Source organism: Prionailurus viverrinus, chromosome E2 (assembly GCF_022837055.1).
Source record: "Prionailurus viverrinus isolate Anna chromosome E2, UM_Priviv_1.0, whole genome shotgun sequence".
Taxonomy (NCBI): Eukaryota; Metazoa; Chordata; class Mammalia; order Carnivora; family Felidae; genus Prionailurus; species Prionailurus viverrinus.
Window position 1 is genome coordinate 53,151,377 of NC_062575.1, and position 16,240 is coordinate 53,167,616.

Genomic DNA, 16,240 nt, shown 5'->3' on the forward strand with positions numbered 1-16,240 from the left:
CCCCCAGCGCCGGCGTGCAGAGCCTGGTACGCCCCTCGCGTCACGTAACGCCAGGGACACACGGGCTCCCGGAGGAGAGGCGGGGACGCTGCCCCCAAAGGCCAGCCTGTGCGCGCCCGCGCGCCCGCGCGCTCACGCCCGGAGGACTTGGCTTTGGCTCCGCCGCAGACCCCGCGGGCTGAACCCCCGACACACGCCCAGACCACACCCACGGCGCCCGGGACACGCTGGCCGCGCGCTCCTCCCGCCCACGCGCGCTCGCCCCGCTTTCGCGGCCCCCCAGCGCCCCCTGGCGGCCACACGGGAGCTGCGCGGGCTGCGCGCGGAGACCCGCGTGCGAGGCCCGCGGGCGGTCCCGGGCGCAGAGGCTCAGGGCCCCGGGGCAGGTCACCCTGCCCACGCCCAGGGCAAGGATCCAGGTGGACGCCGCCGTGCGCCCCGGGCGGGGCGCCCTCCCTCTCTATCCCTTCTTCCTTTTCCATTCCCGAACGGCCCGCGTGAGGCTCTGAATCCCGAGGACCGGTTGCCAGCGCGCAAGGGCCTCCGAGCTTCCTTCCTTATTTGTAAACAGCAAAGATCAGTTGATGCTAAGACGAGGTCCCAGGGGGCGAGGCAGTTAACAGTAGCTAATGTTTAGACGCCAGACGTGCGTTTAATGATCTCCTTTCGCCTCCTGAACAATTTATAAGGCAGATGTACCGTTATCCCTATTTCACAGATGAGGAAAGTGAGGCACAGCTAAGCAGCTTGTCCAAGATTAAGGATTCTGAGCCTGCTCCTCTTTTTATATATATTTTTAAACGTTTATTCATTTTTGAGAGACAGAGACAGAGCGTGAGCACGGGAGGGGCACAGAGAGAGGGAGGCACAGAAGCCAAAGCAGGCTCCAGGCTCCGAGCTGTCCGCACAGAGCCCCGTGCGGGTCTCGAACTCACCAACCTGGAGATCATGACCGGAGCCCAAGTCCAGTGCTTAACTCGAGCCACCCAGGCATCCCTCGGAGCCTGCACTTCTAACAGTATGTTTCGAACACTCCTCGCAAACGAGGTTCTGGGCTCCCACCCTCGACCTTCCGAAAGCTCTTGGATTTCCAAGATTTGGGAATTAGAACACTGAGAGGCCAAACATTCTGAGACCAGGGTGTGCCTTCTGCCCAATCTGCCATCCACGATTCTTTCTTTTTAAAGAAAACTGTATTAAAGATAATCAACAAAATAAAATACAGGGGCGCCTGGGTGGCTCAGTCCGTTAAGAGGCCCACTCTTGATTTCAGCTCAGGTCATGGTCTCAGAGTTCTTGAGTTTGAGCCCTACATCGGGCCAGATCTGTGCTGACTGTGGAGCCTGCTTGGATTCTCTCTCTTCCTCTCTCTCTCTTTCTCTGCTCCTCCCTGCCTTTCTCTCTCAAAATAAATAAGCTTTACAATTTTTAAATAAGAAAAATTAAAAATACACGCAGACTTAAAAAAAAAAAAAATTCCTGGGCAGCCGGAAAAGCGTTTGCCTAGGGTTAGAGCCGCGAACCTACGACCCACAGACGAGAGGAATTTGCATAGGAGGGAGGAGACATTTACCCCTTATCTCCGCCCCCTTGCCGCTCCAGCCACTTTACCAAGATGGAGGCAACAGGAAGTAGGTCACGGGAGGGGGCGGGAGATCTGCGCGCGCATGCCACAAATCCGCTTTGAGGGGCGCTCGCGGCCGAATACTTCCTTTGCCAAGATGGCGCCGGGAGGCAGTGGCGGCGGCGGCGGACGGTGCTCGAAAAATGAGGCCGATTCCGGCTTTCTGGGGCTGCGGCCCACGTCGGTGGACCCGGCGCTGAGGCGGCGGCGGCGAGGCCCAAGAAATAAAAAGCGAGGCTGGCGGCGGCTGGCTCAGGAGCCGCTGGGGCTGGAGGTCGACCAGTTCCTGGAAGACGTGCGGCTGCAGGAGCGCACGAGCGGGTGCGTGGGGCGGGACTTCCGGGAGCCGGGCGCCGTTCCGCGTGGCGGGGTGCGAGGCCCAGCGTGCTTGGGGCGCGGGGGACTCCTGGGGGCCTGGGAGCGTCCTTTTCGGGCACCTCTGGGGAAGTTGGGGACTTTGGGCGGGAGGTTGGGGGACTGATAAGATTACTGGGTGTAGGACCACCAGTGTGAAGTTAGGATTCAGGTAAATGACTAATAACTAGTGTAAAAACGACTCATGCACCTACCTTAGGTTAATGTTTTAAGTTTTACGGTCTGTTCAGTACCAAGTTATGTAAAGCGAAGGGAAAGGCTTTAGCCTGGAGGGAACGCATGGCGCTTGAATGAACCAAACAGTGGGGGAAAGCTGGGTCCCAGAGAGGTTAACCCCCCGGCAGCTTGCATCCTTCCCAACATCTTTGACCTTCTGCATTCCCGTCTCCCAGTGGCTTGGTATCCGAGGCCCCCGATGAGAAACTCTTCTTCGTGGACACCGGCGCCAAGCAAAAAGGTAAGGAGCTTTCAGCGGCGCCTGCTGGGTCCTTGTCTCCCCCATCTCAGCCTTTTCGAGAGTCTCTGTTAATATCATGGCTCGGATGGCAGACATCTGCTAGAAAGAGGCTTCGCCGTAAACAAGAGGACCTGGACGGTACAGAAAGGAAGCTAAAGATAGCAAGTCAGGTGTTCTTGAGGCATCCCAGCTCTCAATGCACGGAGAGACCGGTAGGGGTCTGCCCCTGAGTAGAGGAGACGGAAAGTAGCAGGGCTCTCGTTAACTTGCAGAAAGGCAAAGTCAAAGCCTTGCTGTAAGGGAGGAGACTGTTTTTTTGTAAGATGCGGGTTTAATAAGAATAAGCAGATCTGCTCTGATGAGTAGGTAAGAAGCTCGTGCTAATCTGCGCGCCTTTATCCGCCAAAAGGCAGGGTGGCGCGGAAAGGGCTGGAGAGGTGAAGACGTCTGCTTTAAGGAAGGGCTAGGAAACAAGCGAAGGGGTCTGCTTTTATGAGCACAACAGGATACCTTCGGGGAGCACGTAGGAGTCCAGTCCCCGGCTCTGTTCTGAGGAATATGAGAGGAGCTGTCTCGGCGAAAGAAAAAGAAAGAGGGCACTGCTTTGAGGTGCAGGAACCTTTGAGCAGGCGAGAGATGATGATGTCGAAGCGATCGCTGTTCGCAGAAGTGAGCTGACCTGGTGTGTGAACAGTGAGGGGAAGTCAGGACCTGCCCTAGGGTGGTTGCAAAGGCCTACTGTGGCCAGTATGAAGTCTCTCTGGGAACAGAGGAGGAGCAGTTTATAGGTCCTGCTTTAGATTTACCAAAAAAAAAAAAAAAAATTTTTTTTTTAACGTGCATGGGGTGGGGTGCAGAGACAGAGGGAGACAGAGACTCCGAAGCAGGCTCCACGCTGTCAGCGCAAAGCCAGACCCGAGACTCAGACCCACAAACCGAGATCATGACCTGAGCCCGAGTCAGACACCCAACGGACTGAGCCACCTAGGTGCCCCTGCTTTCGGTCTGAAAAAGAAAGCTAGGCGCGCCTGGGTGGCTTAGTTGGTTAAGCGTCCAACTTCAGCTCAGGTCAGGATCTCACAGTGAGCGAGTTTGAGCCCCCCCCATCAGGCTCTCTGCTGTGAGCCCGGAGCCTGCTTTGATTCTCTGTCCCCCTCTCCTCTGCCCCTCCCCTGTTTGCGTGCTGGCGTGCACTTTCTCTCTCTCTCTCTCTCTCTCTCTCAAAAATAAACGTTAAAAAAGTGTTATGTACAAAAACCAAAAAGGAAACGTATAGGCACTGTTCGTGGCCTGTCAGTCTGGCTGTGGCTTACGGGCTCCATTCCAGTGCGACAGCAGTTCCAACGGCACGTGACTGACTGACTCGTGGCTCTCAGTTTCAGGTCCTGGGGACACAAGGGAGAGAAAAAAAGGCTGGGTGGGTGACGATAATAGCGATCATGGGCTTTCCCAGGTGATCACCGCGTCTGTGTTGCAATAATTCCTTTTTCAGGGTGCCTGGGTGACTCCGGCGGTTAAGCGTCCAACTTCTGAGTTTGGCTCAGATCGGGATCTCACGGGTCGTGGGATCGAGCCCCTCATCGGGCTCTGCGCTGACAGCGCAGAGCCTGCTTGGGATATTCTCTCTGTCTCTCTCTGTCTCTCTGTCTCCACTGCCCCCCCCCCCCCCACTCATGCACACTGTCAGTAAATAATTTTACTAGCGATTAAAACTAGCGATTACCTTTCCAGACAATCGTGGAGGTAGGCGTTAGTGTTCTCGTTGTGGGAGCAGAGATGAGCGAAGTCTGTGTTGTGAGGGAGCGTAGAAAACGGAAGGGTGTGGGTTCTGCCCTGGTATCTTTTGTCCTGGGGTTCTTGCTTTTCACACTCAGTCGAAAGAGGCAGAAAACTGTCGTGCTGAGGATCAGCTCTTTTGGGTCCTGAGTCTCCTTGTCACTTGGTCGCCTTCTTTCTTGTTAGCGTTTCTGTTTTTGTGGCCATTTTTTTGTGCCTTGTCCGGAAGCCTCTAGTGGGCAGGGCTGTGGGTCTGACTCTTTGCTCCCAGCACAGGGCCGCCCGGGAAATGAGGGTGGGGGTGGTCGGAGCCTGGACACCTTGGGCACGTCTGTCCTCAGGTAGAAGCCTGGGGTGAGGGGGTCGGGAAGTAAGGAGGCCTGAGCCTTGGGTTCCTCTCCTTTCCGCTCCCAGAGCTGAACAAGAAGAGAACCAAAAGCCAGAAAAGGTCACTTCTACTCAAGAAACCCCTTCGCGTTGACCTCGTCCTAGAGAACACGTCCAAGGTCCCTGTCCCCAAAGAGTGAGTGTCCCGCCACCCCCGGAGCCGTCTTTCCGTCTTCACGGCAGCTGCCACTCGCTTTCTGGCCCTGAGGAGTTCCGGGGGGTGGGGCAGGTGAGGGTCACTTGGAGGAGAGGAACGGGGCGCGGCCTGTGGCTTTGGGGGGGCAGATTGAGGGAAGCGAGGCGCAGGCTGGGGTGTGGTGGCCGAGGCAGGCAAGTGCAGGGCCCAGGCCCGGCCAGGAGCTCGGGGTGGAGGGGGGCCATCCGGAGGCCCATCGGGCTGGCTTGGTGACAGGTCTGAAGGAGGGGAGGTTGGACCGGTGATGGAGTGGACAGCGGGCGGCTCCTGAGGTGGGGATATGGGAGGGGTGGCTGTGGGAGCAAACCTGAGGTCTGTTTTGAGGTGACGGCTGAGCTGCTTGGGAGACCTGCAGGGCGAGGGCTGCAGAGGCCGTTGTGTTGTTGGCTCTCTGGTCAGGGCAGACGCCTGGGCTGGAGACGGACCTGGGGAGATGGGCTCTGAAGCTAGGCAGGAGGGGTAGGAGGATCCACGAGGACGTTCGCCTTGGAGAGGGTGCTTGGGATGGGAGCTGCTGAGCGGGGGGTTGTGGGGGAGCCCGACTGGGAGGAGCCAGGCCTCTGCTTGACCCACTCCAACTTGCTGCTTCTCCTCGCCCCAGTGTCCTTGCTCACCAGGTCCCCAATGCCAGAAAGCTCAAACGGAAGGAGCAGCTATGGGAGAAACTGGCCAAGCAGGGCGAGCTGCCCCGGGAGGTGCGCAAGGCACAGGCCCGGCTTCGGAACCCTCCTGCGATCAAAGCCAAGCCCGGGCCCCAAGACACCGTTGAGCGGCCTTTCTATGACCTCTGGGCCAAAGACAGTGAGTAGTACCCTTGCTGTCACTTGTGGGTGGGGACTGGGCTGCCATGCCCGTTCGTGCAGGTTGTGCACCGCACAAGAGCACAGTGTTTAAGAGAAGCGCTCTGCAAGTGTGTGTTTGGTGATCCTCAGCAGAGTTCAGCATCTGGAAGTGGCTTTCCCTTCCTGAGGGCACCCTGTGCCCCTCAGCCTTGGCTCCCTTCTGCTTTCTGGATCTCTCCATATGCTCTTTTGCCTGGCACTCAAAATCCCTTGGAGCCCGAGTCCTTTTCTCATGTGTGCTTCAGTGCTCTCTTTGTGAAGGGGGAGGGATCAGAGGGAGCCCTTCGGGCCACACTGGAAAGCCCCCAGCAGCCACCCCTCACGGCCTCCACAGACCTCCTGGACCGACCCTTGGCTGGCCAGGACGCCTTTTTCCTGGAGCAGACCAAGAAGAAAGGAGTGAAGGTGAGGCCGCGGCAGCAGGGCGTCCTGGGCGACTGCTCGGGGGAGGGCTGGGGTGCTAGGAGCTGCTCTGCACAGGGACCCTGGCGCCTCAGTCTCTGCCTGTGGCCGAGACCCCACGTGCGGGAACCTGGTGCCTCTGAACCGGAGGAGAGAGCAGGCTGGCGGTCAGCAGGAGGTGCCCTGGGGAGATGAGCAAAGGTCACTGAAAAGAAGCCCGTGTTGGCCAGTTAACTGGGGGTGGCAGCTGTACCTAGATGGGGGGCAGGGAACTGGGGGACACCAGGGTGGGTTTGTGCAGCAGGCTGGGGAGGAGGCCGGCCTGGTGGGAGGGAGCACGGCTTAGGTTTCAGGGTTTTACCTTGAGTGGTTTCGTGCAGGAGAGGTGGGGGCCACGTTCAGGTCTGGAGGTGGGATTGTGGCATGCGGGGGTGGGGGGTACAGGGATGGAGGCGAGACACCCCTGGGCGGAAGCCCTGGGACCCGCGGGCGGTGGGTGTGGGAAGAGGGCGGGAGCCAGAGGGCTTCTTCCAGGGCTCCCCCCGGGCTTCTGCTGGAGACTGACGGCCTCTGCCTTCAGATTCCGTCTGGGTGGACCTTTCTTTCTTTTTTTAAATGTTTCCTTATTTTTGATAGAGTGCAAGCGGGGGAGGGCAGAGAAAGGGAGACAGAATCCCAAGCAGGCTCTAAGCTGTCAGACCAGAGCCTGATGCGGGGCTCGAACCCACGAACCGGGAGATCACGACCTGAGCTGAAACCAAGAGTCAGGTGCTTAACGGACCGTGCCACCCAGGCAACCACCTCCCGCCTTTGTCACGAGCTCCCGCAGGGCCCAGGGCCACACTTGGGGTCTCCGTCAGCCCCGTGTCACCCGCGCCCTGCTCTGAGCGACACAGGTCAGAGGCAGGTCAGACAGCCTCGTGCCCTCTGCCAACATTGTCGCAGGCGTCAGCGACAGGTGCCGTGTACCCTGTGTTTCCGCAACTGCTGCCCCCCTCGGGGGTCACAGGGGCTTTTCTCAGGGAAGGCAGGCACAGCCCCTGCCTGCAGGGCACTTGCTCGTCCTGGGGACGTGGCTCCCGAGGGTAGCATAGCGGGTGGGTAGCCAGTGTCCGTTGCTCTGGATGCCGGACGCACAGGCCCCTCCCGGTGTGAAGGCTGTGGGCGCTGCTGAGGCCCCTGCCATCTTCCGAGCCTGGAGTCCCGCACTGGCTTGTGAGCTCTCGGGTCCTGGGCTCCCGGGCTTCATCCTGCCTTGTCCCCCTCCAGCGGCCGCCGCATCTGCACGCCAAGCCCTCCCAGGTCCCTGCCGTGGAGGTGACGCCAGCCGGGGCCTCCTACAACCCGTCCTTTGAGGACCACCAGGTACGCGGCCCTGAGCGGGTCCCTCCTCCATCGTCGCCTGGCCGCTTGGTTGGTGCCCTCACCAGGCACTTCCTCTGTGCCCACCGCTGCTGGGGAGTCAGCAGGGACTGAGGCAGCCCCCGGCCTGCCCCCCTGGGGCTCGTGGTCCGGTGGGGGTCGGGGGACGGACCCATTCCCAGACAGTGATGACCCAGAGGGGTTGCCAAATCCAGACTTGGGGGTCAGGGAGGGCTTCCTGGAGGAGGGGGACATCAGAGCTTCGACCAAATGTCTGAGGAGGAGTTTGCCACGGGAAGAGGGGAATGGGTGTTTCAGGAACAGCATGTACAAAGACCCAGAGGTACACGAGACCAGGCCACCTTTGGGGGGCGGCCCACGGGACAGGGGCACAAAAGGTCTCAGTGAACGGTGAGCAGTCTGACCAGGGAGATTTCTCTAAGGCCTAGGATAGTTTAGCAATGGGAGAACCTGCCTGTGAGAGTCCCCGTTTGTCACACAGATGTCTGTTAACCGCGGGGGTCGTGAACGGGGGACGAGCCCTTTGTCCCCCGGGAGAGCACAGGTTCCCGGAGAGAAATGCAGGTCCGGTAGATGCGGGACACGCGGGTGGGTGCGGTTCAGCCTCGTTCACGAAGAGAGGGTGTCTCGTGGCCCCGCGGGAATGGAGAGAGCGGGGTCCTCACCTGTAGGTGCAGAGGCCCCGTCACAGCGAGCGTTAGTGGGGCGAGGCTGCTCGCGAGCAGAGGGGCCTGTGGCCGCGGTCGTTGAGTCCGGCCTGACGTGGGCGCTGGGGGGGACCTGGGAAGAGCAGTCTGTCTTGGCTCTTTGCCCGACGGTGTTGCAGAGACAGCCCTCACCCTCAGGATTTGCCCGCTTCTGGTGCGGTCTCAGGGTTTTTAGAACGTTGACAGAGTAGGGCACCCGTCAGCCATCACCCCCCGCCCCTGCCCTGTCTTCCCTAGGCGGCCACCGCTGTCCTTCCCGCAGATCTCTTTACAGGATTGCCTGTTCTGTGTGTCACGTAAACGAAACCTTACTGTGGGCAGGGACCCGGCCGGCCTTCAAAGAGCGGAGGCTGGTTTGGGAGCAGAGTCCCTCCTGGCTGCTCGGGGAGACCCTGGAGGGGAGGAGGGGCTGGGCGCTGGGGGCGCCGATGGGAGGTGAGAGGGCCTGGTCTGTCTGTGACTCCCAGGAGTGGCCCGGGGGTGGCCCGGGTCCTCACCTCCGCCCCTTCCTCTCCAGACCCTGCTCCTGGCGGCCCACGAGGTCGAGCTGCAGCGGCAGAAGCAGGCAGAGAGGCTGGAGCGGCAGCTGGCCCTGCCCAGCCCGGAGCAGGCTGCCACCCAGGTGAGCCCACGCCCCGCCTGCTCCTCTCCCCGGCCCCGCCCACCTGCCTGGCCCGCCCACCCTGGCCCTCGGGGTGCCCGGCCCCTGACACCCCACTTCCTGTCTTTTCCACGCCCCCGCCCCCAGGAGTCTACATTCCAGGAGATGTGCCAGGGGCTGCTGGAGGAGTCCGACGGGGAGGGGGAGTCGGGCGAGGGCCAGGACAAGGGGCCCGAGGCTGGAGGGGAGCAGGCCGAGGGAGCTGAGGCCTCAGTCATGGCCGCGCGCCCGGCCACCGTGGAGAAGAAGACGGAGCAGCAGCGGCGGCGGGAGAAGGCCGCCCGGAAGATGGTGAGCACCGCAGGCCCCGGCCTCTCCTGCCCCCGCGGCCTGCTTGTTCCCGTGCTCACGGCCTGCCTTCTCTGACCCCCCTGGCCTGCTTTTTTGTGCTGTCTGCGGTCCTCACAGCTCTGGTCAGTCGAGACCCGTTTCCTGGTTCCCTCCGGGCACCACTTGGGCTCAGGATGCAGTGGGGATCGAGTCTGTGCTGCCCTGGTGCTGATACTTGGGGGGTGGGATTTGTGGGCCACCCGTGGGTAAGGAAGGGGGCCTCAGAAGACAGCTGCTGTGAAGGGGGCCGCCCGGTGGAGGGAAGGTCCCCCGGGGACGGCACCGTGCCCGGCCCCTGACTGACCTGCCCGGCCCTCCCGCAGCGAGTGCAGCAGGCCGCCGTGCGGGCCGCCCGGCTGCGGCACCAGGAGCTCTTCAGGCTGCGTGGGATCAAGGCCCAGGTGGCGAGGCGACTGGCGGAGCTGGCGCGACGGCGGGAGCAGCGGCGGGCGCGGAGGCTGGCCGAGGCGGACAGGCCCCGCAGGCTGGGGCGGCTCAAGTGAGGCCCGCCGGGCTGGGGGTGAGGGCGGGGGGCCTCCCAGGAGAGCATCACCTTCCCCCACAAAGCCCCACGTTCTGCAAGGCCCACTGCCCGAACGGGGCCCTTGGGCTCTGCCCTGGGCAAGGTGCATCCTCTGAACGCCCCCCGCCCGTGTTCTCCAGGTATCAGGACCCCGACATCGACGTGCAGCTCAGCTCGGAGCTCGCTGACTCGCTTAGGACCCTAAAGGTACTTGCCCACGTGGGGTGACGTGCTGCAGGGGGGCCCCCGTGCCCGGTGATGATCCCATCCTTGCTCCCCGTGCCCCCAGGGGCTGTGGGCGACATCATGGCTGCCCCCGGGATGGGCCGGTTGGGCTGATGCCTGGGGGCTGAGGGCACGGGGTCCTCGGGGGTGAGGGGCCGGCTGGTGCGGGGGTTTGAGCCTGTGACTCTCAGAAGGCCTTTCCTCCCAGTCCCTGGTCTCCTGGCCCCCCCTTTCCCCCTCTTCAGTGCCAGAGAGGTCTCCCTAAAGCCCAGAATGGGCCTTCTCCCTCCCTGGCTCAGAGCCTGCCGTGGCTCCCAGCGGCCCTCGGCTTCTCACCGCAGCCATGGGTGCCACACGGTTTGGCCCGCCTCGGGGCTCCGACCAGCTCTGCTTCAGTAGTGTGCCAACCGTGCACCCTGGCCTCTGCCCCTGCCTGGCGTGCCCTCTCCTTCCCTCCCGTTGATCCCTGCACACCCAGCCCGGGCCTGTGCATCCGTACACGCCGCCCCCCAGCTCAGGGCCAGGCTGAGCCCCGTGGAGAGGTCAGAGGGCCCCCCATTGAGGCTTCCCTCTCTGTGTCCCGCAGCCCGAAGGCAATATCCTCCGCGACCGGTTCAAGAGCTTCCAGAAGAGAAACATGATCGAGCCTCGGGAGAGAGCCAAGTGAGGCTTTGGGGCTGGTGGGGGGAGCAAGGGTGTCGGGAAACTCCCTGCGCTTGGCGGGCTTGCCGGTTACTCACCTTTCCCTTCCCTTGTGCAGGTTCAAGCGCAAGTACAAAGTGAAGCTCGTGGAGAGGCGGGCGTTCCGCGAGATCCAGTGAGTGGCCCTCCCCTTCCCCTGCCAGGCAGACTGGTCCCTCGGCTGTGACAGAAACACTTCTAACCTGCTTAAATAAGAACGAGACCTTGGCCAGACCCAGGGAGGGCAGCCCACCAGATGCACTTGAACCCAGAGCTGGGGCGGGGAGAGGCCCCAGAGGGAGATGGAAGGGCCCAAACTAGAGTCGGGGGGTGTTAAGCGGGTGAGGCGTGGGGCCCTCCCTCCCCTCGTGCACCCTCAGGCCCCAGTTACACCCCAGTTACCAGAGGTTGAGTATGTCTTCATCTCACTGGCACTTTCTTTTGTGCTGATTCAAACCTTCTGACTGTTTTCCTCTGTCCCCAGGTTATAGCCACCGCGGGATGCCGGAGCCCCCTCCCTGCAATAAAACACCTCTGACCAACACCCTGGGCCTTGTGTGTGACTTGACTCCCTCCTGGAGGCGGCTTCTTCCTCTGTGTGTCCCTCCCTAGCACATAGGGACGCAGGTACCAGAACATTCGTCTTCCCTAAAGCCTGGTGAGAACCCAGATCTTAGGGAAAGCAGGCAGAGGAAATGGGGCTTGCAGGCTTCTTGGGTGGGTATGGGGGGTCGGGCGGGGGGCGCAGCAGGGATCACACCTGGGTGTCTGATGCGAAATAGCCCACGTCTTTCTGTCCCTGTGACGAGAGGCAGGTCTTGCGTATGGCCCTGTCGTGTTGGTAACGTTTGCTGAGCACCTACTGTGCTTTTAAGCAGATGGAATCCCTCACTGACCCTCACAACAACCCAGTTGGCTGGGGGGGGGGGGGGGGGGGGGCAGTCCTCCCCGTTAAAATGGGGCGGAAACAAGCACGTGAGAAGGACTAATTCCCTCTCCCCAAACTTTTAGAAAGAATTTTTTTTTTAAGTGTTTATTTTGAGAGAGAGAACACGTGAGCACGGGAGGGGCAGAGAAAGCGGGAGACACAGAATCCCAAGCAGATTCCATGCTGTGCGCACAGAGCCCGATGCAGGGATCGAACTCACGAACCGTGAGATCATGACCTGAGCCAAGATCAGGAGTTGGACGCTTAACCGACTGAGCCACTCCAGCGCCCCTGAAAAGAATTTTTTTAAACCATTTTTTTGTACAAGTAATAAAGAACCGTCTTCTTGCTGTGAGTCATAGATACAGCGCATAAGGACACCAGAACACCATGACTGTTGCCCTTGACCTTTGCTCTCCATTCAGACCCATGCCTTTCCCTGCCAAGTAGCTGTCACTGCAGGTCAGTGTGAATGACTCCATTAAGTTCCACGTGTGATTCTATAAAATTATATCCGTGTATGCACAAAAAGAGAATATTTTTAACATTTATTCATTTTTGAGAGAAAGAGCATGAGTGGGGAAGGGGCAGAGAGAGCAGGACACAGAATCCGAAGCAGGCTCCAGGCTCCGAGCTGTCAGCACAGAGCCCGACGCGGGGCTCGAACCCGTGAACTGTGAGATCACGACCTGAGCCGAAGTCGGACACTTAGCCAACCAAACCACCCAGGAGCCCCTGAAAATAGAATTGTTTTGGCCTTGCTGGGTCACGGATACGATCATACCATACTTAGTTCTGGTAAAATCTAGGGAAAATCTGTGCAAAAGGTCATTTGATAGGTTCGGCCAAATTGTTCTCCACGTAGCGTGTGCTGATTTGTACCCTGCAGCAACGTAGGGGCCCACTTGCTCGCTTGCAGCCTTGCTGTCTGATCTCACGTCTTTCGTTAAATTCTACCTGGTTACCAGAGAGGTCGAATATATATATGTGTGTCTTCCCATCATTGGCACTTTCTTCAATGCTGGTTCAAAGCTTTTGACCAGTTTCCTCTTAGACTGTTCGTCATTTTTCTTGTTTACTTGCAGTAGCTTTTTACTTGTTATGGATCCTGAAGTCTGTCACGCCTGTTGCAAACATTTCTCCCAGGCTCTTGGCTTTTTGCTTCGTGTAAGGTGTCATTTGTCAGAGGCATTCAGTGTTTGTGGTGTTCTGTTAGCCTTTCCCTCTCTTTTCTTGTGGCTTTTGGAAAGGTTTCTCTGGGATGAGAGGTTTATAAAAATAGAGCAAGCAGTTTATAAAAGAAATGGGTGAAGGGAGAGAGTAATGGCAGGGTCCCCCTCCCCACTCCCTCCCATATCCGGTCAGACATCACAGCTTTAAGGATCCGCTCCTGCCCCGCCCCCTCTCCCATCTTAAAAGTAAAAAGGGACATTGCGCAGACGGTAAAATGGCTCTTCGTGCACTTGTGTGAGGGGGAGCCGGGGGACGGGTTGGAAGCCACTCTGAAAAGAGCCCTAAGCCGCAGCCTCTGACCCAGTAAGTCCCTTCGGGGAGTAAGCGTCAAGGAACCTTCTGGAAGAGGGGAGGAAACTCTTCACGCCCAGAGATGGCCATCAGCGCATCCGCCAAGTACATGGGTACCTGGGGGTGGGGCTGGCCGGCTCCCCGAGGACGCCCGGTGCAGCCTGGACCTTAGAGCCCTCCGGAAGCCCGCGCCGGTCCGTCCCCTAGGGAAATGGCGTCTGTTCCCATGTGTGCAGAGCACGGGTCTGCGGCACAGGCCTGTGTGGGTGGTTTTCTGCACGTAAATTACGTTTCGCATCCGAGTTTTACGCCCAAAGGGCAAAAGCGGATCTGCCAGCACCAGGCTGATGTGTGCAGCTTCCTTTGAAATGCGAGGAACAATAGGGCAGGAGAAACGGACAGGGGCCCGGAGGCCTCTTGAAACAAGTACAGCGACGCGTGATCTAGGTGGTGGGGTACACGGGAAACTCTCCACTTTACGGTCGGAAATGCATAATTTGGGGGGGCCGGACGTGCACGTCAGGGTGATGGTAATGGAGCCCAAGCGTCAGGACTATTCGCGCTGGTTCCTTCCACGGCCCCGCACCTGCTTTTCAATCTGCGTTACTTTTCCTGAAGCAGGTCCCGCAAATCGTACAAGCTTCAGGCACCGCAAAATCCAGTTCTGCCTCTGACTGTCCTGCACGCAGAAATGGGAGAACTACCTATCTGTCGGGTCCTGGCTGAATAAGCAGTCCCCCGTCTATACAGCAGATCGGGCACTTGGCTCTTGGAAGGGACGGGGCCCGTCTCTGGCTGCAGCCTGCAGGTGTTAAGAGCCCGGATGTGGGAGCCGGCATCCTGATTTCAAAGCCAGCTGTGTTACGTGCTAGCTGTGCAGCCTTGTGAAGGTTACACCACCTCTCTGTGTCTCACGGTCCCCATCTGTAGTATGGACATCACGGTACCTCACGGTGCCTTTCGACAAGGATCGGGTGAGACTGCCCGTGACCGTCCTTAGCGGAGAACGTTCTGTGAGCGTTTGCTGTTCTAACAATGTTAGGAAAACAACGAAGATGGGTTTTTTTTTTTTAAGTGGAACCTTGCAGTCTGGGCCAGGGACCCCTCGCGGATGCTCTTTCCCTTCTGACCCCCGATCGCACTCCTGGGAACGTGCCCTAAGCAAAGGCCGGAAGTCTGGGGGGAGGCCCGATGCCGAGGCGGGTCGGCCCGAGTGCTGTGCAGAATGGACGGAAATGCGGTAATGGACGTGGGCAGGCCCGGCCGCTCCGGGAGGAAGCCTCCGCGGCCGCTACCCGAGGGGTCGGGCGCACGAGTAACGACCGGGACGTGTTCACGTCAGACGCTTTGTGCAAAGACGCAAACGGGATCTGCCGCCGTCCCCGCCCCGGCGCCCGGTCCCGCGGGCGCGGGGATTCCGGGGGGTGCTCTCTCCTTGCTACTCCCTTTTTCCAGCCTCCCCGAATCTTCTCTCGTGGAGAAAGCCTTTTTAAAAATAGGAATTCGTGAGGCCCCAGAGCGGTTTCCTCGATTGGTTAAGCGTCCACTCTGGATCTTGGCTCCGGTTTTGATCCTAGGGTTGGGAGCTCAGGCCCTGCCCTGGGCTCCGCCCTGGATGTGAAGCCTACTTAAAAGCAAAAGCGAAAAAGGAATTCAGATGCGGACAAAGAATCCTCCATATATAGGAAGCTGTGTGCTGTTGGCTCTACTTGATTAAGAAGAGACGCAGAAATCATCCAAATACAGAACAGTAGGAAACGGGTTTTTACAAGCAGCGTGTCTACACTTGGGAGGTTTCACCGCCATCTTTAAAAGGCAGCTTTTGGACAAATTTTTAATGAGCTGGGGAAATACTGATGATCCGTCTCAGAACTGTCAAATGGGCCAAGGGCACAGTAGCACCTCGACCAGTTTGAAGACGTCTGGAGACACATGCACAGAGAAAGGCGCGTGGAGATGGTGCCCCTGAAGGTGAACCACGGTGGATTCTTCCCTCCTTCCCTACATCGCTTTTCTGTACCTTCTCCGGGTCCTCCCGGGCTCCTCACGGCAGGGGACACCGGGTGGGCCCGACCGACCTCTGCACCCCTGGCAGCAGAGGCTGGAGGCAGCGACTGGTCTCCCGGCCGCCCCCGCAACCGCCTTCTGGAGAGAGCAGGCTCCCGCGGGTGGACTCCCTCCAGACCCGTGGGCGGCAGAGGAGACCCCCGGGGTCACGGCCAGGACTGGGCGTCCTCGAACCCAGCGGTCCTGGCAGCGGCCTCGGAGGGTTCTGTGCTGTCGTCCTGGGTGTCACTCCGGAGCACGTGGCCCAGATCCGCGGCTCCAGCCCCCCGCGGTGTAAATACCTGATCCCAGCTCTGATCCCTGCCCCCCACAAGCGTGCGTTGCTCTTATACTCAGGAAAGTCATTTTTAAAATACTAAAGAGCTTTCTAAGGAAAGTAAACCACTGTGAAAAGTTGACATTTTTGCCGTGTTCATTTGCCCGCAACAGAGATGGGGGCCCAAAGAGGGTAAGACGTTTACCCAAGGCCACGCAGACTCACAGACTTGCTGAGAGAGTCCGGGCCCAGCCAGGATTTCCTCCATTCCCCTTGGAGAGCCCAGCCCTCCATGAATGAGGCAGGAGCACAGACAGACAGACAGCTGAAGATTCCTCCACCCCCCTGTGCCTTACCTTTTGTGTATGTTCATGGGGGCTGAGGGGGTGAGGAGGAATGTTGACTGATCAAAAGTCCCGTGAACCAAAGTCTGGAAGCCCACTTACATGATTCCCCCCGGGGCAGAAGCCTGGCAACATGATGTATTCTTTCTTTTAATGGCAATAATGCCATTTAAAAAATTAATGCCTGTTTCATCTGTACAAAGCCATTTCTGTCCCAAGTGCTTGTGTCCAGATACTGTGACCCTCCCCGCTTTGTTTTTGTTTTACAGCTGAGGACTCTGAAGCACAGAGAAGGGGAGTGGCTAGCCCAGACTTGTCCAGATCTGAGATTCCAACCCAAGCCCTGTCCACTGTCCCTTTGAAACGGCCCTTCCGTTTGTCCCCAGCCTCGTTCAGGCTCGGTATTAAGCCAAAATACTGGTCCTCTCCTGCAGCTGGTATTTGAGCAGAGACCGGAATAAAACAAAGGAGGCAGCCATGCAGATATCACAGGGGAAATTTTCCAGGTGGCGAGAACAGCTAGTGCAAAGGTCCTGGGGTGGAGAATGTCTG

The 16,240-nt window shown here is 59.2% G+C and overlaps 1 protein-coding gene and 2 non-coding genes across 4 annotated transcripts; all 3 read left to right on the forward strand.

The window, feature by feature from the left end:
- The first annotated feature begins 1,695 nt into the window (after positions 1 to 1,695).
- NOP53 (NOP53 ribosome biogenesis factor) lies at positions 1,696 to 11,113 on the forward strand. Of its 2 annotated transcripts, XM_047835466.1 has the most exons (13): positions 1,696 to 1,945; positions 2,392 to 2,456; positions 4,647 to 4,755; positions 5,417 to 5,616; positions 5,992 to 6,062; positions 7,329 to 7,424; positions 8,667 to 8,771; positions 8,898 to 9,101; positions 9,464 to 9,639; positions 9,804 to 9,870; positions 10,475 to 10,551; positions 10,649 to 10,705; positions 11,054 to 11,113. In XM_047835466.1, the coding sequence occupies exons 1-13, from the start codon at positions 1,722 to 1,724 to the stop codon at positions 11,058 to 11,060; spliced, it is 1,458 nt and encodes a 485-aa protein (XP_047691422.1). In that variant the 5' UTR covers positions 1,696 to 1,721; the 3' UTR covers positions 11,061 to 11,113. The 2 variants fall into 2 exon arrangements, with proteins under 2 accessions (XP_047691422.1, XP_047691423.1); XM_047835467.1 differs by lacking the exon at positions 11,054 to 11,113 and having other exon boundaries at positions 10,649 to 10,709.
- Positions 3,731 to 3,853, forward strand: LOC125153829 (small nucleolar RNA SNORA54). Its single transcript, XR_007147579.1, has one exon. It is a non-coding gene; the product is annotated as a small nucleolar RNA SNORA54 (small nucleolar RNA).
- LOC125153831 (small nucleolar RNA SNORD23) lies at positions 9,913 to 10,021 on the forward strand. Its single transcript, XR_007147581.1, has one exon. It is a non-coding gene; the product is annotated as a small nucleolar RNA SNORD23 (small nucleolar RNA).
- Positions 11,114 to 16,240: the final 5,127 nt, after the last annotated feature.

Bases quoted from the DNA above. Each gene is read 5' to 3' on its own strand.
- NOP53 (XM_047835466.1), top strand. From the start codon at position 1,722: ATGGCGCCGGGAGGCAGTGGCGGCGGCGGCGGACGGTGCTCGAAAAAT. The intron at 2,457-4,646 runs GTAAGGAGCTTT...TTCCGCTCCCAG, and splicing joins CACCGGCGCCAAGCAAAAAG to AGCTGAACAAGAAGAGAACC. The intron at 9,102-9,463 runs GTGAGCACCGCA...GCCCTCCCGCAG, and splicing joins AGAAGGCCGCCCGGAAGATG to CGAGTGCAGCAGGCCGCCGT.